We start from the raw sequence: 24,839 nt of genomic DNA, 5'->3' as shown, positions 1-24,839 counted from the left end.
ATAGGCTACGTAATTTTGGTTGTTTTTCATAGCAACTATATCTATAAAACACACTATGAAACAGATGTGAGATTTGTGAGATCCACGAGAAATGTTGAAATAGTGTCATTTACCTTTAAGAGAGAGAGAATTATTTCTATTGGAGCAGCCGGTGCTCTGCTGTGCACCAGTAAGAGAGGGAACTGTACAAAGAGATCCACTCCCTCCCCCAGCCACTGCACCGTAACCCTTACAATGCTCAGAACTGAGAGAAACGGAGCTGCGCTCACATCCATGGATACAATAATCAAATCAGGTTTTAACGCGAGGCGTATTGATTTTGTTTCTCTTGGCGGCAGTGTCTAATTTGGACACTATGTGTGTCTTGCAAAATAGTTTAGAAACATATCAAGGTCATTCTCTTTAGAAATGGAATGTTGGATGTGGAAAACGATCCTGAAATGTCAGGCTTTCTGGCTGGTTCATTGCTTTCTCCTGTGGAGTACAATAGAAGCGCAGATTCGCTACACCATTCCAGAGGAACTGAACCAGGGCTCTGTAGTTGGAAATATAGCGAAGGACCTGGGTTTGGGCGTTTCAGAGATTTCTGAGCGAAAACTGCGAATTGCATCCGAGGGTAAGCAATATTTCAATGTGGATTTGATAAAGGGAGATCTAATTGTCAGCGAGAGAATCGACAGAGAGACACTATGTGGTCAAAGCGCAAGCTGTGTGCTACCGTTGGAGGTTATAATTGAAAACCCCTTGCAATTGTTCCGCGTTGAAATTGAAATACAAGATATCAACGATAATTACCCTCAATTCCAAACAAAGGAAAATATTCTGAACATAGCTGAGTCTACTGTAGCCGGAGCGCGTTTCCCACTAGAAACGGCTCAAGACCTCGATGTTGGATCAAATTCTTTGCGATCTTATGTTTTGAATAAAAATGAACATTTTACTTTAAATGTTGTCACTCATAAGGATGGAATGAAAGTTCCGGAGCTTGTCTTAGAAAAGCCACTGGACAGAGAAAAGGTGTCGACGCACAAGCTAATACTGACAGCTGTAGATGGAGGGATCTCAGCTAAATCGGGCTCTGCAGATATAACAGTTAATGTTCTAGACATCAATGACAATGCGCCTCAGTTTGAAAATACGGTATATGAAATTCCAGTAGAGGAAAACACGCCGGTGGGAACTGTGATCGGAGCAGTAAGGGCTGAAGATTTAGATGAAGGTTTAAATGCTGATATTGTGTATTCATTTGGCTCCCGCACACCCGATATAGTTCTGACACGATTTACCATAAATCCACTAACTGGTGAAATAACACTGAACAGCGTTATAGACTATGAAGAATCCAGTTCATTCAAATTTGACGTTCGTGCCTCAGACAAAGGCACGCCGTCCATGGAGAGCCATTGCACAGTCCAAGTGCAGATTCTAGATATTAACGACAACTCCCCGGAAATACTTTTAAAGTCAGTGCCCAGTCCAGTAAGAGAAGATGCCCCTATAGGAACCGTCGTCGCTTTGATCAGCACCAAAGACTTAGATTCTGGTGACAATGGCAAAGTCTCTTTAAAATTGTTGTCAAAATACCCATTCACTTTGAAACCGACTTTTTTAAACCATTACGCTCTGGTTACCGAATCCAGTTTAGATAGAGAAAATTTTCCAGCTTATAATGTAGAGATCGCCGCGTCTGATTCTGGATCTCCTCCGCTCGTTTCGACAAAGATCATAACGGTCAATATTCTCGATGTTAATGACAATCCTCCCGTTTTCTCCCAACCGTCTTACACAGTTTATGTAAAAGAGAACGGTGCTCCTGGGACAATATTGTGCTCAGTGTCCGCATCTGATCCAGACCTGGGTGAGAATGCCAAGATTTCATATTCGGTATTAGACTCTAAAGTGGAAGACGTGTCTGTCTCCTCGTATGTTTACATTAACTCAGATAACGGCAGCGTCTACAGTATGCACTCATTTGACTATGAGAAGCTGAAGGTGTTTCAGATCCAAGTGCAGGCAAAGGACCAAGGCTTTCCATCTCTCAGCAGTAACGCCACTGTTCATGTTTTTATCCTGGACCAGAACGACAACGCCCCCACTGTCATTTACCCCTCTGTTGTCATGGGTTCAGTGTCTCAACAGAAAATACCCCGCTCTGCTAAAGCGGGACACCTTGTTACCAAGGTAACGGCAGTGGACGCCGACTCGGGGCACAACGCTTGGATTTCGTATAAGGTGGTGGAAGCTACTGACGCATCGCTCTTGGGTGTGAATCTTTACACAGGGGAGGTGAGGACTAAACGCTCTGTTTCCGAGCAGGATGACGCCTCCCAGAGGCTGCTTATAGAGATCAAGGACAACGGGGAGCCGGTCCAGTCCACCACAGTCACTGTTGGCATATTGTTAGAGGACGGGGTTCACGAGCCCATTTCGGATTTGCGACGTAAAGCGCAAGAACCCAGCAAGAAAAACAATAAAATTACATTTTATTTGATCATCTCTCTGGCCTCGGTTTCCGCTGTGTCTTTTGTGACTTTTGTGATCCTGGCAGTGAAATGCGTTCGAAACAGCAGAAGGGGGGTGTGTTGCTGTATCAGATCGTCTGATTCTGACGGATATAAGAATCCCAACAGAAACCTTCAGATCCAGCTGAACACTGACGGGCCTATTAAATATGTGGAGGTTCTGGGAGGGGACATGATGTCTCAGAGCCAGTCCTTCAGATCTTGCTTGTCTCCAGTGTCAGAGTTCAGTGATTTCACCTTCGTTAAGCCCAGCAGCACCTCTGACTTTAAGGATATGATCAGTGTCCTCGACGCGTCACTACCTGACAGTGCGTGGACTTTCGAGAGCCAACAGGTGAGAACATCAATTTTTAGCTTCTGATGTAATTCATATTTTCACCAGCTTTGCCATATTAATTCTATCTATCGTTTTTTTTAGTGGGCGGGTAAATTCACAATTTCAGGGGCCATGAAAATAGACAGGAAGTGTTCATTGCGCATTCAGATTTACATATTTATTTCGGTTCTGTTCCTTGGTTAACTGCGTCGTGTATTCCCTACAATTAACGTTTGAAGTATGGATTGCCTGCCCAATACTGACATGTTTTTTTAATTTAAAATTTATTTTCTTTAAATCAGTGTCACACTAAGTCTGCAGTAAAGCATTACCCGATAAACCACATTATCTTGTTTAATTTATTTAATTCAGGATTTTTGTTTTTAAAAAATATTTGTTTAAAAGTGAAATACATCTGCCTATATCACATTTCGAGTTAGTGAATCGAGTTTGCAGGGAACCTAGACTCTTCTGCTGTTTTGGCATGAAACATGAACATTTAAAAAACAAAAATAATAACTTGTGGGTGTCTCAAAATGTCGTAATGATGTCTAACAATATCTGACAGCTTTTGTTATCAACTTTTTGTTTTCGCAGGTTTCCATTTTGAAAACCAAAAATAAACAAATAAAATGAAACACTTCCTTTGATTACTGCAGTTTAAACTTAGGCTACTTGTAGTTAGGATTGTTTTAATTGCGACGATATCTCTGAGAATTGCCATTTAGCAGCTGTGAGGTCCGTTTTCCTTAATCCTCGCATTTACTTGTTAAAGCATCTCTGATATTCCACCAGAAACGTTGAAATATTGTCATTTGCCTTTAAGAGATTGAGAATTACTTCTATTGGAGCAGCCGTTGCTCTGCTGTGCACCAGTAAGAGAGGGAACTGTACAAAGAGATCCACTCCCTCCCCCAGCCACTGCACCGTAACCCTTACAATGCTCATAACTGCGAGCAACGGAGCTGCGCTCACATCCATGGATACAATAATCAAATCAGATTTTAACGCGAGGCGTATTGATTTTGTTTCTCTTGGCGGCAGTGTCTAATTTGGACACTATGTGTGTCTTGCAAAATAGCTTAGAAAAATATAAAGGGCATCTACTTTAGAAATGGAGTGCTGGATGTGGAAAACGATCCTGAAATGGCAGACTCTCTGGCTGGTTCATTGCTTTTTCCTGTGGAGTACAATAGAGGCGCAGATTCGCTACACCATTCCAGAGGAACTGAACCAGGGATCTGTAGTTGGAAATATAGCGAAGGACCTGGGTTTGGGCGTTTCAGAAATTTCTGAGCGAAAATTGCGGATTGCATCCGAGGGTAAGCAATATTTTAATGTGGATTTGATAAAGGGAGATCTAATCGTGAGCGAGAGAATCGACAGAGAGACACTATGTGGACAAAGCGCAAGCTGCGTGTTACAGTTGGAGGTTATAATTGAAAACCCCTTGCAGTTGTTCCGGGTTGAAATTGAAATACAAGATATCAACGATAATTACCCTTATTTTCAAACAAAGGAAAATGTTCTGAACATAGCAGAGTGGACTGTTACCGGAGCGCGTTTCCCGCTTGAAACGGCTCAAGACCTTGATGTTGGATCAAATTCCCTACGTTCTTATGTTCTGAATAAAAATGAACATTTTACGTTAAACGTTGTTACTGATAAGGATGGAATGAAAGTCCCAGAGCTTGTCTTAGAAAAGCCGCTGGACAGAGAAAAGGTGCCCACCCACAAGTTAATACTGACAGCTGTCGATGGAGGGATCTCAGCTAAATCGGGCTCTGCAGACATAACAGTTAATGTTCTAGACATCAATGACAATGCGCCACAGTTTGAAAATACGGTATATGAAATTCCGGTAGAGGAAAATGCTCAGACGAAAACGGTGATTGGAGCAGTAAGAGCTGCAGATTTAGATGAAGGCTCTAATGCTGACATCGTGTATTCATTTGGCTCCCGAACGCCAGATACAGTTCTGAAAAGATTTACTATGAATCCACTAACTGGTGAAATAACACTGAACAGCGTTATAGACTATGAAGAAACCAGTTCATTCAAATTTGACGTTCGTGCCTCAGACAAAGGCACGCCGTCCATGGAGAGTCACTGCACAGTCCGAGTGCAGGTTCTAGATATTAACGACAACTCCCCGGAAATACTTTTAAAGTCAGTGCCCAGTCCAGTAAGAGAAGACGCTCCTAAAGGGACAGTTGTCGCTTTGATCAGCACAAAGGACTTAGATTCCGGGGACAATGGCAAAGTAAATTTGAACATGGTGTCAAAAGACCCTTTCACTTTGAAACCGACGTTTTTAAACCACTACGCTCTGGTTACCGAATCCAATTTAGATAGAGAACATTTTCCAGAATATAACGTGGAGATCATCGCATCCGATTCTGGATCTCCTCCGCTCGTTTCGAAAAAGATCATAACGGTCAACATTCTCGATGTCAATGACAATCCCCCCATCTTCTCCCAACCGTCTTACACAGTTTATGTGAAAGAGAACGGGGCTCCTGGGACAATATTGTGCTCAGTATCCGCTTCTGATCCAGACCTGGGTGAGAATGCCAAAATATCATATTCTATCTCAGACTCCAAAGTACAAGACCTGTCTGTCTCCTCGTATATTTACATTAACTCAGATAACGGCAGCATCTACAGCATGCACTCATTTGACTATGAGAAACTGAAGGTGTTTCAGATCCAAGTGCAGGCAAAGGACCAGGGCTCTCCGTCTCTCAGCAGTAGCGTTACTGTTCATGTTTTTATCCTGGACCAGAACGACAACGCCCCCACTGTTATTTACCCCTCTGTTGTCATGGGTTCAGTTTCTCACCAGAAAATGCCCCGCTCTGCTAAAGCAGGACACCTTGTTACCAAGGTAACGGCAGTGGACGCTGACTCGGGGCACAACGCTTGGATTTCCTATAAAGTTGTGGAGGCTACAGACGCATCTCTGTTCGGTGTGAATCTTTACACAGGCGAAGTGAGGACTAAACGCGCTGTTTCAGAGCAGGATGACGCCTCTCAGAGGCTGCTTATAGAGATCAAGGACAACGGGGAGCCGGTACAGTCCACCACGGTCACAGTTGGTATATTGTTAGAGGACGGAGTTCACGAGCCCATTTCGGACGTCCGACAGAAAACGCAAGCGCCCAGTAAGAAAAACAGTAAAATCACATTTTATTTGATCATCTCTTTGGCCTCGGTTTCCGCGGTGTCTTTTATGACTTTTGTGATCTTGGCAGTGAAGTGCGTTCGAAACAGCAGAAGGGGGGCGTGTTGCTGTATCAGACGGTCTGAATCTGACGGATATAAGAATCCCAACAGAAATCTGCAGATCCAGCTGAACACTGACGGGCCTATTAAGTATGTGGAGGTTCTGGGAGGGGACATGATGTCTCAGAGCCAGTCGTTCAGGTCCTGCTTGTCTCCAGTGTCAGAGTTCAGTGATTTCACCTTCGTTAAGCCCAGCAGCACCTCTGACTTTAAGGATATGATCAGTGTCCTCGACGCGTCTCTACCAGACAGTGCGTGGACTTTTGAGAGCCAACAGGTGAGCACATCAATTTTCAGCTTCTGATGTAATTCATATTTTCACCAGCTTTGCCATAGTAATTCTATCTATGGTTATTTTTTGTGGGCGCGTAAATTCACAATTTCAGGGGCTACGAAAATAGACAGGAAGTGTTCATTGCGCATTTAAATTTACATATTAATTTCGGTTCTGTTCCTTGGTTAACTGCGTCATGTGTTCCTTACAATGAACGTTTAAAGTATCGATTGCCTGCCTAATACTGACATGTTTTTTTATTTAAATTTCCTTTTCTTTAAATTAGTGTCACCCTAAGTCTCCTGTAAAGCATGGCCCTATATACCATATTATTTTGTTTAATTTATTTAATTCCGGATTTTTATTTTTTTTAATGTTTGTTTAAAAGTGAAAAACATCTGCCTACATAACATTTAGAGTTGGTGAATCGAGTTTACAGGGAACCTAGACTCTTCTGCTGTTTTGGCATAAAACATTAACAATTTTTTTTAAACTGGTGGGTGTATCAGAGTGTCGTAATGATGCCTGTCAATATCCGACAGCTTTTGTTCTCATCATTTTGTTTTCGCAGGTTTCCATTTTGAAAATCAAAAATAAATAAATAAAATAAAATACTTCATTTGATTGCTGCAGTTTAAACTTAGGCTACCTGTAGTTAGGATTGTTTTTAATTGCGACGATATCCCTGAGAATTGCCATTTAGCAGCTGTGAGGTCCGTTCTCCTTAATCCTCGCATTTACTTGTTAAAGCATCTCTGATATTCCACCAGCAATGTTGAAATATTGTCATTTGCCTTTAAGAGATTGAGAATTGCTTCTATTGGAGCAGCCGTTGCTCTGCTGTGCACCAGTAAGAGAGGGAACTGTACAAAGAGATCCACTCCCTCCCCCAGCCACAGCGCCGTAACCCTTACAATGCTCATAACCGAGAGCAACGGAGCTGTGCTCACATCCATGGATACAATAATCAAATCAAATTTTAACGCGAGGCGTTTTGATTTTGTTTCTCTTGGCGGCAGTGTCTAATTTGGACACTATGTGTGTCTTGCAAAATAGCTTAGAAAAATATCAAGGGCATCTACTTTAGAAATGGAGTGCTGGATGTGGAAAACGATCCTGAAATGGCAGGGTCTCTGGCTGGTTCATTGCTTTCTCCTGTGGAGTACAATAGAGGCGCAGATTCGCTACACCATTCCAGAGGAACTGAACCAGGGCTCTGTAGTTGGAAATATAGCGAAAGACTTGGGGTTGGGCGTTTCAGAGATTTCTGAGCGAAAATTGCGGATTGCATCCGAGGGTAAGCAATATTTCAATGTGGATTTGATAAAGGGAGATCTAATCGTGAGCGAGAGAATCGACAGAGAGACACTATGTGGACAAAGCGCAAGCTGTGTGTTACAGTTGGAGGTTATAATTGAAAACCCCTTGCAATTGTTCCGCGTTGAAATTGAAATACAAGATATCAACGATAACTACCCTCAATTCCAAACAAAGGAAAATATTTTGAACATAGCCGAGTCGACTGTAACTGGAGCTCGTTTCCTACTTGAAACGGCTCAAGACCTCGATGTTGGGTCGAATTCTCTACGGTCTTATGTTCTGAATAAAAATGAACATTTTACTTTAAATGTTGTCACTGACAAGGATGGAATGAAAGTTCCGGAGCTTGTCTTAGAAAAGCCACTTGACAGAGAAAAGGTGCCGACCCATAAGCTAATACTGACAGCTGTCGATGGAGGGATCTCAGCTAAATCTGGCTCTGCAGATATAACAGTTAATGTTCTAGACATCAATGACAATGCGCCACAGTTTGAAAATACGGTATATGAAATTCCAGTAGAGGAAAATGCTCAGACACAAACTGTGATCGGAGCAGTAAGAGCCGAAGATTTAGATGAAGGCTCAAATGCTGACATAATGTATTCGTTTGGCTCCCGAACGCCAGATACAATTCTGAAAAGATTTACTATAAATCCAATAACTGGTGAAATAACACTGAACAGCGTTATAGACTATGAAGAATCCAGTTCATTCAAATTTGACGTTCGTGCCTCAGACAAAGGCACGCCGTCTATGGAGAGTCACTGCACAGTCCGAGTGCAGGTTCTAGATATTAACGACAACTCCCCGGAAATACTTTTAAAGTCAGTGCCCAGTCCAGTAAGAGAAGACGCTCCTAAAGGGACAGTTGTCGCTTTGATCAGCACAAAGGACCTAGATTCCGGCGACAATGGCAGAGTAAATTTGAACATGGTGTCAAAAGACCCTTTCACTTTGAAACCGACGTTTTTAAACCACTACGCTCTGGTTACCGAATCCAATTTAGATAGAGAAAATTTTCCAGAATATAACGTGGAGATCATCGCATCCGATTCTGGATCTCCTCCGCTCGTTTCGAAAAAGATCATAACGGTCAACATTCTCGATGTTAATGACAATCCCCCCATCTTCTCCCAACGGTCTTACACAGTTTATGTGAAAGAGAACGGTGCTCCTGGGACAATATTGTGCTCAGTGTCCGCATCTGATCCAGACCTGGGTGAGAATGCCAAAATTTCATATTCGATTTTAGACTCTAAAGTGCAAGACCTGTCTGTTTCCTCATATATTTATATTAACTCAGATAACGGCAGCATCTACAGCATGCACTCATTTGACTATGAGAAACTGAAGGTGTTTCAGATCCAAGTGCAGGCAAAGGATCAAGGTTCTCCCTCTCTCAGCAGTAGCGCTACTGTTCATGTTTTTATCCTGGATCAGAACGACAACGCACCTGCTGTTATTTACCCCTCTGCTGTCCTGGGTTCAATCTCTCACCAGAAAATTCCCCGCTCTGCTAAAGCGGGACACCTCGTTACCAAGGTAACGGCAGTGGACGCTGACTCGGGGCACAACGCTTGGATTTCCTATAAAGTGGTGGAGGCTACAGACGCATCTCTGTTCGGTGTGAATCTTTACACAGGGGAGGTGAGGACTAAACGTGCTGTTTCAGAGCAGGATGACGCCTCTCAGAGGCTGCTTATAGAGATCAAGGACAACGGGGAGCCGGTCCAGTCCACCACAGTCACAGTTGGCATATTGTTAGAGGACGGGGTTCACGAGCCCATTTCGGATCTCCGACAAAAAGCGCAAGAGCCCAGTAAGAAAAACAATAAAATCACATTTTATTTGATCATCTCTCTGGCCTCGGTTTCCGCGGTGTCTTTTGTGACTTTTGTGATCTTGGCAGTGAAGTGCGTTCGAAACAGCAGAAGGGGGGCGTGTTGCTGTATCAGGCGGTCTGATTCTGACGGATATAAGAACCCCAACAGAAATCTGCAGATCCAGCTGAACACTGACGGGCCTATTAAGTATGTGGAGGTCCTTGGAGGGGACATGATGTCTCAGAGCCAGTCCTTCAGGTCCTGCTTGTCTCCAGTGTCAGAGTTCAGTGATTTCACCTTTGTTAAGCCCAGCAGCACCTCGGACTTTAAGGAGATGATTAATGTTCTTGATGCTTCATTACCTGACAGTGCATGGACGTTTGAGAGTCAACAGGTGAGCATTACGTCATGAAATCGCTCGCTGTGTGTTTTCTGTTGTATTTATCCATAATTATGCAAGGCTACTACCGCTTAGTTTGTTTTCTTTTTTATTCCTGTCCGACTATTTTCATGTCTTGTTAAATTCAGGCATAGCTATCACTCTTTAACAGATTTCTGTACAACTGGAAAGATATGTAGTTACTCCATCTTTTCTTCCTATTACATATTTAACATGTTGTATTGACCATTGATGTCTTCATTCCATCTTGTTTTTAACTAAGATTAAGTTCCAGTATTTCTCAAAATAATTTCTACACTGTGCTGACTTAGAGCTGAAATGAGTGAGTTTCATTTTACTGATTTCATTTAATACATTTTATAAAGGCTGTCAGTTTCCTCCTGAACAAAAGCTGTTTTTGTGACCCGCCAGAGAACTTTCAAATCTGGCGCTGTTCACTACCAAGGTGCTGAACAGTAGTCTTCGTGCACTGGGAAAGACATAGCTCAGCATTCGTGGGAATGGGTGTTGACTTTTCGATTTGTAATGTGTGTGTGTGTGTGTGCAGTATTGAACTTACTTAAGTTTGTACAGTTTAAGGGTCTTTTTATAAGCATGATTATGGCATGTGACCAGTGAAGGTTGAAATACATTTACCAGTAATATAAGCCTTTGCATTTATTACATTTCACTTAAATCACATTGCATAGTTTCATAGAAATTACACGAAAAAAACAATAGTCTTATTCATGCTATTCTTGCAAATATAATATGCTATTATGAAAAATTGAAATGCTTCAAAAAGATGCCATCTGTGAATCAGTTCATAGAATTAATAAGAAATTACTTAGCATAAGGTGAATAATGGGACATTGGCTTTGGAAGTCACCCTGGGAAAGAATGACTAGCGAATAAATGAGAGATTTTGTTATTTTATTTGCTAGATAAAGACATCTGCTCTGAAAATAAAGAATCAAAATTATCACCCGTGTAAAATATTCTTCTGAAAAACTTCTAATGGTAAATCATATTGCAGTGGTTGGAGAAATTTGAGCCCCATATTTATTTATTGACTCACTGTGACATTCCTTTCTCTTGAAATTAAATTATGTGCAGTGTGCCTTTAATATAGAGGACGCTTGCGATTGGAAAAAACAGAATTCGGCTCTGCACCAATGGGATGAAAGGACTGTACAAAGAGATCTACTCCCTCCCCCAGCCACAGCAGGGTAACCCTTACAATGCTCAGAGCTGGGAGAGACGGGGCTATAGGCACACATTCACGGGCTCTGGATGTACAAATGCGTTTGCCTTTGGCAATATTTAGTAGAGATTCGTTATTCTAAATTTTAGATTTTTTACTGGTGTCTGTTAGTCTAGCATGCGTTGATGGAAATGGTATTTTTAATTTTCTGAAATGAGAATCAAAAAGAGGAATCGTTTTTTGGAGTGGCCAGCGCTCTGGTATTATTTATTTGTCTTGTGGAATACAATAGAGGCACAGATTCGCTACACGATTCCAGAGGAACTAAAACAGGGTTCTATTGTTGGAAATCTAGGGAAGGACCTGGGTTTGGGTATTTCGGAGATTTCTGACCGCAAACTACGGATTGCATCCGAGGGTAAGCAGTATTTCAGTGTGGATTTGGGAAAGGGAGAGCTGATTGTGAACGAAAAAATCGACAGAGAGACTCTGTGCGGACAAAGCGCAAGCTGTGTGTTGCCTCTTGAGGTTATAATTGAAAACCCGTTGCAATTATTCCGCATTGAGATTGAAATAAATGATATAAATGACAATATTCCACATTTCCCATCAAAGGTGTATGTTTTAAGAATTGGGGAACATTCTGCTTCGGGATCGCGATATCAGCTGGAAAAGGCAGTGGACCCTGACGTTGGTGCAAACGCACTAAGTACGTACAAGATTAGTACAAGTGAAAATTTTTCTTTGGATGTTAAAACTACAAAGGACGGGGTAAAGGTCCCAGAACTAATTCTTCAGAAGCCGCTGGACAGGGAGAAACAGCCTGTCCATCGACTCGTTCTAACGGCTGTTGATGGGGGAAATCCAGTGCTATCGGGAACAACAGAGATAACCGTTCAAGTTCTAGATGTGAACGACAATGCACCGCACTTTGAGAAGGCTATTTATGAAATATCACTTCCGGAAAATTCGCCACCATCGACCACTGTTTTAACCGTGAAAGCCGTTGACGTGGATGAAGGAACAAATGGCGAAATATTGTATTCGTTTTCTGAGCATACATCAGAAATAATACGTAATGTTTTTGCCCTGATTCCCGAAAGTGGTGAGGTTAAGATAATAAAGCCATTAGACTACGAGAATGCCAATTCGTTTGAATTTGATGTTCGTGCTACAGACAACGGCTCGCCAGCTATGGAAGGTCGCTGCACTGTGCACGTGGAAGTAATTGATGTGAATGACAATCCTCCGGAAATCATTATGAAATCTCTACCAAGCCCCGTAAGAGAGGACGCCCCTGTTGGGACTGTGGTTGCTCTCATAAGGGCTGCCGATGTAGATTCCGGAGACAACGGAAAGGTTAGCTTACACATTCCCCCAGAATATCCCTTTAAATTGAAACCGTCGTTTTCCGACCATTACACTTTGATTACGGATTCGAAATTGGATCGGGAGGCCTCCCCACAGTACGAGATCGATATAATTGCTACTGATTCCGGTTCACCCCCTCTCTCAACTCGAAAAACTATTAGCATTAATATTTTGGACGTGAATGACAACCCCCCAGTTTTCTCCCAACCAGCATACACAGTGTATGTAAAAGAGAACGGTGCTCCGGGAGAAATATTGTGTTCAGTGTCGGCGTCTGATCCAGACCTAGGTGACAATGCCAAAATATCATATTCTGTCTTAGACTCCAAAGTACAAGACGTGTCTGTCTCCTCGTACATTTACATTAACTCAGATAACGGCAGCATCTACAGCATGCACTCATTTGACTATGAGAAACTAAAAGTGTTTCAGATCCGGGTGCAGGCAAAGGATCAAGGCTCTCCATCTCTCAACAGTAACGCCACTGTTCATGTTTTTATCCTGGATCAGAACGACAACGCCCCCACAGTTATTTACCCCTCTGTTGTCATGGGTTCAATCTCTCACCAGAAAATGCCCCGCTCTGCTAAAGCGGGACACCTCGTTACCAAGGTAACGGCAGTGGACGCTGACTCGGGCCACAACGCTTGGATTTCCTATAAAGTGGTGGAAGCTACAGACGCATCTCTGTTCGCAGTGAATCTTTACACAGGGGAGGTGAGGACTAAACGCGCTGTTTCCGAGCAGGATGACGCTTCTCAGAGGCTGCTTATAGAGATCAAGGACAACGGGGAGCCGGTCCAGTCCACCACGGTCACAGTTGGTATATCGTTAGAGGATGGGGTTCACGAGCCTATTTCAGATTTGCGGCAGAAAGCGCAAGAACCCAGCAAGAAAAGCAGTAAAATAACATTTTATCTGATAATCTCTCTGGCCTCGGTTTCCGCGGTGTCTTTTGTGACTTTTGTGATCTTGGCAGTGAAGTGCGTTCGAAACAGCAGAAGGGGGGCGTGTTGCTGTATCAGACGGTCTGATTCTGACGGATACAAGAATCCCAACAGAAATCTGCAGATCCAGCTGAACACTGACGGGCCTATTAAATATGTGGAAGTCCTGGGAGGGGACATGATGTCTCAGAGCCAGTCCTTCAGGTCCTGCTTGTCTCCAGTGTCAGAGTTCAGTGATTTCACCTTCGTTAAGCCCAGCAGTACTTCAGACTTTAAGGATATGATCAGTGTCCTCGACGCGTCACTGCCTGACAGCGCATGGACTTTCGAGAGCCAACAGGTGAGCACTGCCTAATGAGGGGTTAAGTGTTTGGTGTCATTCGTATTAATATATGTGTTCACGTGCCCACTACTAACTAGCAAACACGACACGTTGTGAAATATTGTTGGGTTACCTATAATACATATAGATTTTTTGGTTTGGATACTAAACGTGATTATCGTCGCAGACTTTCTGTGAAATTGGACCATGTAGTTACTTGCTTATTATTTTTATATAGCATTTTCTTTTGTGTTTATTCTGTCAGTCTGTGTGCCGTGTAGTTCGGGTGCCTTTTCTGTTTAGAATTTTGTAAGAAATAACAAGCTGAAATAATTTGTTCGGTTCGTTTACTTTAAAAACGACGAGGACACTGAGCTCGACTGCTTTATTATTTATATATACCTTCATTGATCCACAAACAACATTTCTGAACATTACGTTCTGCCGAAAAGTTATCGGTTTAATAATTTCCCTATGTTTAGAATGCGGAGCTGTCCAAAAGCTTGGTTCTGAAAGTGAAGAACTTTGTCATATAAGGATTCAAAACCTCTTAATATTCTTCACGTCCATATCACTTGCTTTTCGGAAACGCCTGTCTTTGAATATCACGCGACATTAACATTGAATCTGAGAAAGTGTGTTTCAAATCTTAGCCATTTAGGTTTATTGTAATTTTGGTATGTTGCCACCGAAGTGAATGCAATATTCCATTGCTTGAAAAAGTGGTGTACAAATTCTCAAAGTGAAAGGTGGTTTATTTGGCAAATCAGCTGATCACTTGGCTCGATGGCTTATGTTCCTGATTCCAAATACTTGTTTGAATCTGGTAGTACTTTTCCTTCTCTTTATTTAATAACTGGTCGTATAGTAGGTGTTTACACGAAGGTTCCAGATATATAAACCATTCCAATGATTAAGGCGTAAAATCAGAAATGTGTGATTAGAATGTCCTTAACTGAGCATTGTATTGCTTTTGTAATAGTAAAGATCATTACTTGTTATTCAAAGAAATTGACTTCTAAAACACTGATTTAGATTTTTGGAGAGAAATAAAACGTTCCAAAAAAACCTACTCTTCCAATGGTTAATGACAGGATAGGAAACACAGATGCGGAAAACCCTTTCATATAATGCATTGGAAACTACATTCGCTGATATGTTCAATGTGTTCTTGTTCTTAATGTAGTCACAACTGTGGAACAAAATAAAGTTACACATGTTTGTTTGAACTACAATGTCAAGACAACAGACATGTAATAATAAATTTGCCTGATGTCTGTATTTGCTTCAAACAGAGATTGTAATGTAGTACATTAAAACACCATTGAAATTCCAATACAATCTAAAAAGACAGTCCCACAGTGAGACACATAAATCCTTAATGCAATCGCAGGTATTGTTTGACTGTTTCTTCAAGGTGCAGTACAGCTCCTATTGGATAATGTAGTGGGGCACCGTGGGGCAAATAATTATCATATTTTCTTGTTAAAGTTTTTCTGATATGCCATCAGAAATAGTGTTGAAATAGTGTCATTTGCCTTTAAGAACTTGAGAATAATTTCTATTGGAGCAGCCGGTGCTCTGCTGTGCACCAGTAAGAGAGGGACCTGTACAAAGAGATCCACTCCCTCCCCCAGCCACAGCACGGTAACCCTTACAGTGCTCAGAGCTGGGAGAGACGGAGCTGCGCTGAGAGCAATGGGTAGTTCTATTATATTTAGCCTCATTTCTTTTGCTGCAACATCTAATATTATTTTGTTGTTGCAGGTGTATAGGCTGCTATGATATGTTTTTTTAAACAGACATGCTCATTCGGATTTGAAACGTATTTTTTCACAATGGTGACAGGGCAGCGGATAAAGCTTCTTGAATGGCAAGAGCTGTGGCTGGTTTGTTTCTTTCTCGCGTGGAATACAATAGATGCACAGATTCGCTACACCATTCCAGAGGAACTAAGTCATGGCTCTGTTGTTGGCAATATAGCGAAAGACCTGGGTTTGGGGATTTCAGAGATTTCGGATCGCAAGCTGCGGATCGCTTCCGAGGGTAAGCAGTATTTCAGTGTGGATTTAGGTAAGGGAGAGCTGATCGTGAGCGACAGAATTGATAGAGAGACTCTGTGCGGACAAAGCGCGAGTTGTTTGTTACCATTGCAGGTTATTATAGAAGACCCACTTCAGCTATTTCGTGTTGAGGCTGAAATTCTGGATATAAATGACAATTCTCCTAAATTTAATTCGAATGAATACGTTCTGAATGTGGCCGAATCCACTTTACCAGGTGCTAGATTCCCTTTGGAAACAGCTCAGGACTTAGATGTGGGAGCCAATATGTTGCGTTCTTACGTTTTGAAGAAAAATGAACATTTTTCTTTGAATGTTATAAATAACAAGGATGGGTCTAAACTCCCCGAACTCGTTTTAGAAAAAGCAGTAGACCGAGAAAAACAGTCAATTCACCATCTCGTTCTCACCGCTGTTGATGGGGGGAGTCCTGCAAGGTCTGGAGAAACGCAGATCACGGTTAGGGTTCTCGACAACAATGACAATGCGCCCAGCTTTGAAAAAACTCAGTATGAGATTGCAGTGAGCGAAAGTACACCCCCTGGAATGGCCGTATTGACCGTTAAAGCAGTTGATTTAGATGACGGTTTGAACAGTGATATCGTGTATTCGTTTGGGTCGCACACATCAGAAGCAGTGCAGAAAATGTTTGGCATAGATCCACAGACGGGCGAGATAACTCTGTCAGACCGACTAGATTATGAGGTCATTAAGATTTATAAATTTGATGTACGCGCCACTGACAAAGGCACGCCGTCGATGGAGGGTCACAGTCGAGTGCAAGTAGAGGTTGAGGACGTGAACGACAACCCGCCGGAAATAATACTCACGTCTTTACCGAAACCCGTTAGAGAAGATGCTTCGGTAGGGACCGTTGTAGCTTTAATTAGCGCAAAAGATTTAGATTCGGGGGAAAACGGGAAGGTTGCTTTAAGCATGTCGTCTGACTATCCTTTCAAGTTAAAACCGTCATTTTCTAACCATTATGAATTAGTTACTGATTCCCGTCTGGATCGCGAGGAATTTCCTGACTATAATATTGAAATAATTGCATCGGACACTGGGTCTCCTCCTTTCACTACGGCGAAAAAAATAGCTGTTAATATATTGGATGTAAATGACAACCCCCCGCTGTTCTCCCAACTATCATACACGGTGTATGTTAAAGAAAATGGAGCTCCAGGGAGAATACTTTGTTCGGTTACAGCTTCTGACCCAGACCTGGGTGAGAATGCCAAGATCTCATACTCTATCTTGGATTCTAAAATCCAAGACGTGTCTGCCTCCTCGTATATTTACATTAACTCAGAAAACGGCAGCATCTACAGCATGCACTCATTTGACTATGAGAAACTGAAGGTGTTTCAGATCCAGGTGCAGGCAAAGGACCAAGGCTCTCCATCTCTCAGCAGTAGCGCTGCCGTTCATGTTTTTATCCTGGATCAGAACGACAATGCCCCCATGGTTATTTACCCCTCTGCTGTCATGGGTTCAATTTCTCACCAGAAAATACCCCGCTCTGCTAAAGCGGGACACCTTGTTACGAAGGTAACGGCAGTGGACGCCGACTCGGGGCACAACGCTTGGATTTCCTATAAAGTGGTGGAGGCTACAGACGCGTCTCTGTTTGGTGTGAATCTTTATACAGGCGAGGTGAGGACTAAACGCGCTGTTTCCGAGCAGGATGACGCCTCTCAGAGGCTGCTTATAGAAATCAAGGACAACGGGGAGCCGGTCCAGTCCACCACAGTCACAGTTGGCATATTGTTAGAGGACGGAGTTCACGAGCCCATTTCGGATTTGCGACAGAAAGCACAAGAACCCAGCAAGAAAAACAATAAAATCACATTTTATTTGATCATCTCTCTGGCCTCGGTTTCCGCGGTGTCTTTTGTGACTTTTGTGATCTTGGCGGTGAAGTGCGTTCGAAACAGCAGAAGGGGGGCGTGTTGCTGTATCAGACGGTCTGATTCTGACGGATATAAGAATCCCAACAGAAATCTGCAGATCCAGCTGAACACTGACGGGCCTATTAAGTATGTGGAGGTTCTGGGAGGGGACATGATGTCTCAGAGCCAGTCGTTCAGGTCCTGCTTGTCTCCAGTGTCAGAGTTCAGTGATTTCACTTTCGTTAAGCCCAGCAGCACTTCAGACTTTAAGGATATGATCAGTGTTCTCGACGCGTCTCTACCTGACAGTGCGTGGACTTTTGAGAGTCAACAGGTGAGCATTATGCCATGAACGTCATTTATTTAATGTTATTTGCTTATTTGTTTATCCACCATGAGGTTTTTATTTTATTTTTTATTTTATTTAATCGATGACTGTATTTATAATGTGTAGCTACTCCAGTTGGATGGGGGACGAACTGCCTTAATTAGGTAATTTAGCCTTAATTGGCGTTGACTTTAAAGTACTTATCTTTATCTATTCAGGACAAAATTGTGATAATTTTGACAACTGTTATAGTATGCTGTTATATTTGCTATCCTCGTGAGCGTATGACATTTTAATTTAATATGTGCAATGCAATTAGTTATAATCTTTAAATGTGTGTGTATATATATATATATATATATATGATATTTTATTTCGACATGGAAACTTTCCTAAAAACGTGTCTGCTAAGTAACTTATGAATTCACTGAATGATGTCGTTTGTATTTGCACTTTTGGAATAGCTTTGATTACCTGACCGTTTGAATTATGCCTTGGAAGAGCTCAATTCCGTGGACGAAATTGTGCCATGTGACTTTAAGAAAAGACGCTTGAGGTATTGGATGTGTGCTTTTCGGCTGTCCGCCAATGGGACGAGGCCCTGTACAAAGAGATCTACTCCCTCCCCTCACCACAGCACGGTAACCATTACAATGCTCATAGCTGTGAGAGACAGAGCTGAACATACATGGCTAGGAACTGCGAAATACTTCCTCCTACTTCTGCATGGATATGAAATAACTCAATTTTGCTTTTATGCATTTTTTTTACATATTCTGTTTTAAAACGTTTTTGAAAACTACAAACTATGCGAAATGCTCGAAATGAATTACAGGACGAGGAATGGGATTTTGGAATGGCAGTCGCTATGTGTGTTACATGTCTTCCTCTTGTGGAATACAATAGAAGCACAGATTCGCTATTCAATTCCAGAGGAATTAGACCAGGGATCTGTTGTTGGAAATGTAGCGAAGGACCTGGGTATAGGAGCTTCGGACATGTCTGAACGTAATCTGCAAATCGCTTCCGAGGGTAAGCAGTATTTCAGTGTTAATTTGGGAAAGGGAGAGCTTGTCGTGAACGAGAGAATCGACAGAGAAACATTGTGCGGACAAAGCGCGAGCTGCGCGTTGCCCTTACAAGTCATTATTAAAGATCCTTTGCAACTGTATCATGTCGAGATTGAAATACAGGATATTAATGACAATTCACCAGTTTTTCCAGAAAGCGAACACTCGCTGAAAATCGGCGAGCACGTCGCGCCTGGAGCGCGTTTTCCTTTAGAAAGAGCACAGGACCCCGACGTCGGCTCTAACGCACTGGGCGTGTATAAAATCAGTCCAAATGAACATTTTGTTTTGAATGTTAAGACTAATAAAGACGGCCTAAAAATCCCCGAGTTAGTCTTACAGAAAGCGCTGGATAGAGAGAAACAGCCGGTCCATCACCTCATTCTGACGGCTGTTGATGGAGGGACTCCTAGTCGATCAGGGACAATAGATGTCATCATACACGTTCTGGACAGTAACGATAATGCACCGCAATTTGAAAAAACGCTGTATGAAATTCCAGTCAGAGAAAATTCACCCATAGGCACTGTGGTTGTATCAGTAAACGCCATCGATTTAGACGAAGGCACGAATGGAGAAGTCGTATACTCGTTTGCTGAACACAAGACGGACGCAATACGAAACTCGTTCAATATAAACTCTGAGACAGGCGAGATAACCATAGCTAATATTTTGGATTATGAAGCGACGAATAATGTTGAGTTAAGCATTCGTGCAATGGACAAAGGAACTCCCGCAATGGAGGGCCATTGTACAGTGCATGTTGAAATTCAAGACATGAACGACAATTCACCACAAATAATTCTCACATCTTTGCCAAGCCCAGTAAGAGAAGATGCTCCTGTTGGAACTGTTATTGCTTTGATACGTGCTAAAGATATTGACTCAGAGGACAACGGTCGTGTCAGTTTAAATATTCCGGCAGAATATCCTTTCAAATTGAAGCCATCATTTTCTGATCATTACACTTTAGTCACAGATTCTAAACTGGATCGTGAAAAATTTCCGGAATACAAAATACAAATGTATGCTACAGATTCAGGTTCTCCTCCACTCACGACGCAAACGGAAATAACCGTTACTATCCTCGATGTAAATGACAATCCACCAGTTTTCTCCCAACCTTCCTACACAGTTTATGTCAAAGAAAACGGCGCTCCAGGTGCACTGCTGTTTTCAGTGTCTGCTTCTGATCCAGACCTTGGCGAGAATGCCAAGATGTCCTATTCGATATTAGACTCAAAAGTTCAGGACGTGCCTGTCTCTTCATATATTTACATTAACTCAGATAACGGCAGCATTTACAGCATGCACTCATTTGACTATGAGAAACTGAAGGTGTTTCAGATCCAAGTGCAGGCAAAGGACCGAGGCTCTCCATCTCTCAGCAGTAACGCCGCTGTTCATGTTTTTATCCTGGATCAGAACGACAACGCACCTGCTGTTATTTACCCATCTGCTGTGATGGGTTCAATTTCTCACCAGAAAATTCCTCGCTCTGCTAAAGCGGGACACCTTGTTACAAAGGTAACGGCAGTGGACGCCGACTCGGGGCACAACGCTTGGATTTCCTACAAAGTGGTGGAGGCTACAGACACATCTCTGTTTGGTGTGAATCTTTATACGGGAGAGGTGAGGACTAAACGCGCTGTTTCAGAGCAAGATGACGCCTCTCAGAGGCTGCTTATAGAGATCAAGGACAACGGGGAGCCGGTACAGTCCACCACAGTGACAGTTGGCATATTGTTAGAGGACGGAGTTCCCGAGCCCATTTCGGACCTCAGACAGAAGGCGCAAGAACCCAGCAAGAAAAACAATAAAATAACATTTTATCTGATAATCTCTCTGGCCTCGGTTTCCGCGGTGTCTTTTGTGACTTTTGTGATCTTGGCAGTGAAGTGCGTTCGAAACAGCAGGAGGGGGGCGTGTTGCTGTATCAGACGGTCTGATTCTGACGGATATAAGAACCCAAACAGAAATCTGCAGATCCAGCTGAACACTGACGGGCCTATTAAGTATGTGGAGGTACTGGGAGGGGACATGATGTCTCAGAGCCAGTCATTCAGGTCCTGCTTGTCTCCAGTGTCAGAGTTCAGTGATTTCACCTTCGTTAAGCCCAGCAGCACTTCTGACTTTAAGGATATGATCAGTGTCCTCGACGCGTCACTGCCTGACAGCGCCTGGACTTTCGAGAGTCAACAGGTGAGCTTTACATAAAACTGGTGTTCAAACCTTTACATGTGGAGGTGAAAGAACTTGATCTTATGGAAGGTACTCTATTTTGCCGTTCACGTAAAACCTGTGATTTTTCTAATTAATCAATGCATTACATTTAACTTCAGTGAAACATTAGGCTTTACGGTCGACACATTATGCGTAAGCTTTAGTTATTTGCGATATGTCTCTTGCAAGCAGCTCTTTGCTGCTTGGCTTCAGCTGTTCAAATGTTTCAGCACCATTGATCTGGACAGCGACCCTCGCACTTTGTTGAGAGTGCAGGACACTGAATTCGAAGGAAATGCCTATGCCTTAATTAACTTCTCAGTCGACTCGACAGATTTGCCTTAAGAAATCATATATATATATATATATATATATATATATATATATATATATATAGAGGTTGAAGCTTCCTTCATTTAATAAAAGAAAGAAAAATGCGCTTTTTGTTGTTCACAGTTTGTTCATAGCTTGCATGTTTCTGGTGTGTTTTCCACTGCTGTCAGAATTTACGGTTTTTTATAGCTTCAGCATGAACACTATATTATCCCCGGAAGAAGACATTCCTATATGGTATATGAAATGCGTCTGTATTTCAGGTTCCTATTCTTGGAGTTTATTTTTTTTCATTCGCAGCCTAATTAATTTACTGGAATTCGTGTTTAAAATATAGTGATTCTTTATAGACTTACATAGTTATAAACCACTGGCTTATTGAAATACGCGCTCTCACAGCAAGAGCAAGCTGCCTGTGTCTTTAAGATGTACCAGCATTCCAATTGGGTATTTTCATATCCACTGTACGCCAATGAGACACAGATCTGTACAAAGAGATCTACTCCCTCCCCCAGCCACGGTTGTGTAACCCTTACAATGCTCAGTGCTGGAAGAGACGAAGCTGTGTTCACATCTAGGCTGTTATAATGCAATTTATAGATAAGCAGTATCAGATAAGATTAGCTTTTGGCTGGATAATTACACTATTGTTTTTGCTCCACCGAGAACATTTGTATCAAACGAGTACATTGATGGAAAATATTTTCATTTTAACGAGAAAATGAGTAACGGGCGGAGGACTCGGCTTTTGGAATGGCAGGCGCTGTGGATGGTTCGTTTCGTGTTATTGTGGAATACAATAGAGGCGCAGAATCGCTACACAATTCCAGAGGAACTAAATCGGGGTTCTATTGTTGGAAATCTGGGGAAGGACCTGGGTTTGGGAGTTTCAGAGATTTCAGAACGCAAACTGCGGATCGCCTCCGAGGGTAAGCAGTATTTCAGCGTGGATTTGGGGAAGGGAGAGCTGATCGTGAATGAGAGAATCGACAGAGAAACATTGTGCGGACAAAGCGCGAGCTGCGTGTTGCCCTTACAAGTAATAATCGAAAACCCATTGCAACTGTTTCATGTTGAGATTGAAATACAAGATATAAACGACAATCATCCTATTTTTCCTACAAAAGAGCATGTTCTAGAAATTTCAGAATCTACGACACCTGGCGCACGATTTCCTCTCGAAAGCGCGGATGACCCCGACGTTGGAAGTAATAGCTTACGATCATATTCAATCAACGCCAATGAATGCTTCCGTTTAAATGTCAAAAGTATTGAAAATGGCAGAAAGGCGCCAGAGCTGATTCTTGAAAAAGCATTAGACAGAGAAAAACAGTCCGTCCACGAGCTTGTTTTAACAGCATTGGATGGAGGCAATCCTGTCAAATCAGGAACTGCTTTATTTAAAGTTGTTGTCCAAGATAGCAATGACAACATTCCAGAATTTGATCAAGTGTTGTATAAAGCTACTATTACTGAAAGTTCTGCACCCGGTGTTGTTGTTCTTACACTAGAAGCCACCGATTTAGACGAAGGCTCAAATGGAGAAATCCTATATTATTTCGGCACGCATACATCTGAGACAGTCCAGCAAACGTTTACTATTAATCCCAATACTGGGGAAATAACCGTGAAGGGAAAACTAGATTACGAGGAAAGGAAATTGTACACTTTTGATGTCCGTGCTAAAGATCGAGGGATGCCCGGTCTAGAAGGTCATTCTTCGGTACAAATTGATGTTCTGGACGAGAATGATAATCCACCGGAAATAATTCTCACATCACTCCCCACTCCTGTTTCAGAAAATGCGTCCATTGGGACAGTTATAGCTTTGATAAATGTTCGTGATCTAGATTCAGACGACAATGGGAAGGTAAACCTACAAGTTGCCCCTGGTTTCCCATTCAAATTGAGACCGTCTTTAAAGAACCATTACTCTTTGGTAACAGACTCCCGGCTTGATCGGGAGAAAAATCCTGATTATAACGTGGAAATCGTAGCCTTTGACTCCGGTTCCCCTCGCCTTCAAACCAGAAAGATAGTCAGTGTTAAAATATTAGACGTGAATGACAACGCTCCGGTCTTTTCGCAGCCTTCCTATAATGTGTACGTCAAAGAGAACAACCCCGCCGGCGCGTTGTTATGTTCAGTGTCTGCATCAGACAACGATCTAGCCAAGAACTCATTAATTTCTTATTATATTTTGGATTCCACCCTAAATGGTATACCTGCGTCGTCCTATTTCTATATAAACGCTGAAAATGGTTCGATATACAGTATGAATTCTTTCGATTATGAAAAAATAAAAGTGTTCCAGATTATAGTGCAGGCAAAGGACCAAGGCTCTCCGTCCCTCAGAAGTAACGTTACTGTTCATGTTTTTATCCTGGATCAGAACGACAACGCCCCCGCTGTTATTTACCCTTCTAGTATAATGGGTTCAGTTTCGCACCAGAAGATGCCCCGCTCTGCTAAAGCGGGACACCTCATTACCAAGGTAACGGCAGTAGACGCCGACTCGGGCCACAACGCTTGGATTTCCTATAAAGTGGTGGAGGCTACAGACGCATCTCTGTTTAGTGTGAATCTTTATACGGGCGAGGTGAGGACTAAACGCGCTGTTTCAGAGCAGGATGACGCCTCTCAGAGGCTGCTTATAGAGATCAAGGACAACGGGGAGCCGGTCCAGTCGACCACAGTCACAGTTGGCATATTGTTAGAGGACGGGGTTCACGAGCCCATTTCGGATTTGCGACAGAAAGCGCAAGAACCCAGCAAGAAAAATAATAAAATCACATTTTATTTGATCATCTCTCTGGCCTCGGTTTCCGCGGTGTCTTTTGTGACTTTTGTGATCTTGGCTGTGAAGTGCGTTCGAAACAGCAGAAGGGGGGCGTGTTGCTGTATCAGACGGTCTGATTCTGACGGATATAAGAATCCCAACAGAAACCTGCAGATCCAGCTGAACACTGACGGGCCTATTAAGTATGTGGAGGTTCTGGGAGGGGACATGATGTCTCAGAGCCAGTCGTTCAGGTCCTGCTTGTCTCCAGTGTCAGAGTTCAGTGATTTCACCTTCGTTAAGCCCAGCAGCACCTCTGACTTTAAGGATATGATCAGTGTACTCGACGCGTCTCTACCAGACAGTGCGTGGACTTTCGAGAGCCAACAGG

The 24,839-nt window shown here is 42.6% G+C and overlaps 2 protein-coding genes across 46 annotated transcripts in view; both read left to right on the top strand.

Annotated features, from left to right (window-relative positions):
- Positions 1–24,839, top strand: part of LOC135250064 (protocadherin gamma-C5-like) — a 232,254-nt gene that overhangs the window by 183,691 nt on the left and 23,724 nt on the right. For 2 of the 44 annotated variants that reach the window (XM_064325907.1, XM_064325901.1), the window contains exon 1: positions 13,807–18,049. The exons of 33 other annotated variants lie outside the window; for them this stretch is intronic. In XM_064325907.1, coding sequence (XP_064181977.1) covers positions 15,545–18,049 — 2,505 coding nt within the window. In that variant the 5' untranslated portion in view covers positions 13,807–15,544. 9 more of the 44 variants (XM_064325914.1, XM_064325913.1, XM_064325912.1 and 6 more) reach the window with 9 other exon arrangements.
- LOC135250069 (protocadherin gamma-A11-like) overlaps positions 1–24,839 on the top strand; it is a 69,944-nt gene that overhangs the window by 27,621 nt on the left and 17,484 nt on the right. The window lies entirely within an intron of this gene.

Source organism: Anguilla rostrata, chromosome 3, assembly GCF_018555375.3.
Source record: "Anguilla rostrata isolate EN2019 chromosome 3, ASM1855537v3, whole genome shotgun sequence".
Lineage (NCBI taxonomy): Eukaryota > Metazoa > Chordata > Actinopteri > Anguilliformes > Anguillidae > Anguilla > Anguilla rostrata.
This window is presented reverse-complemented; position numbering and strand designations above follow the sequence as displayed.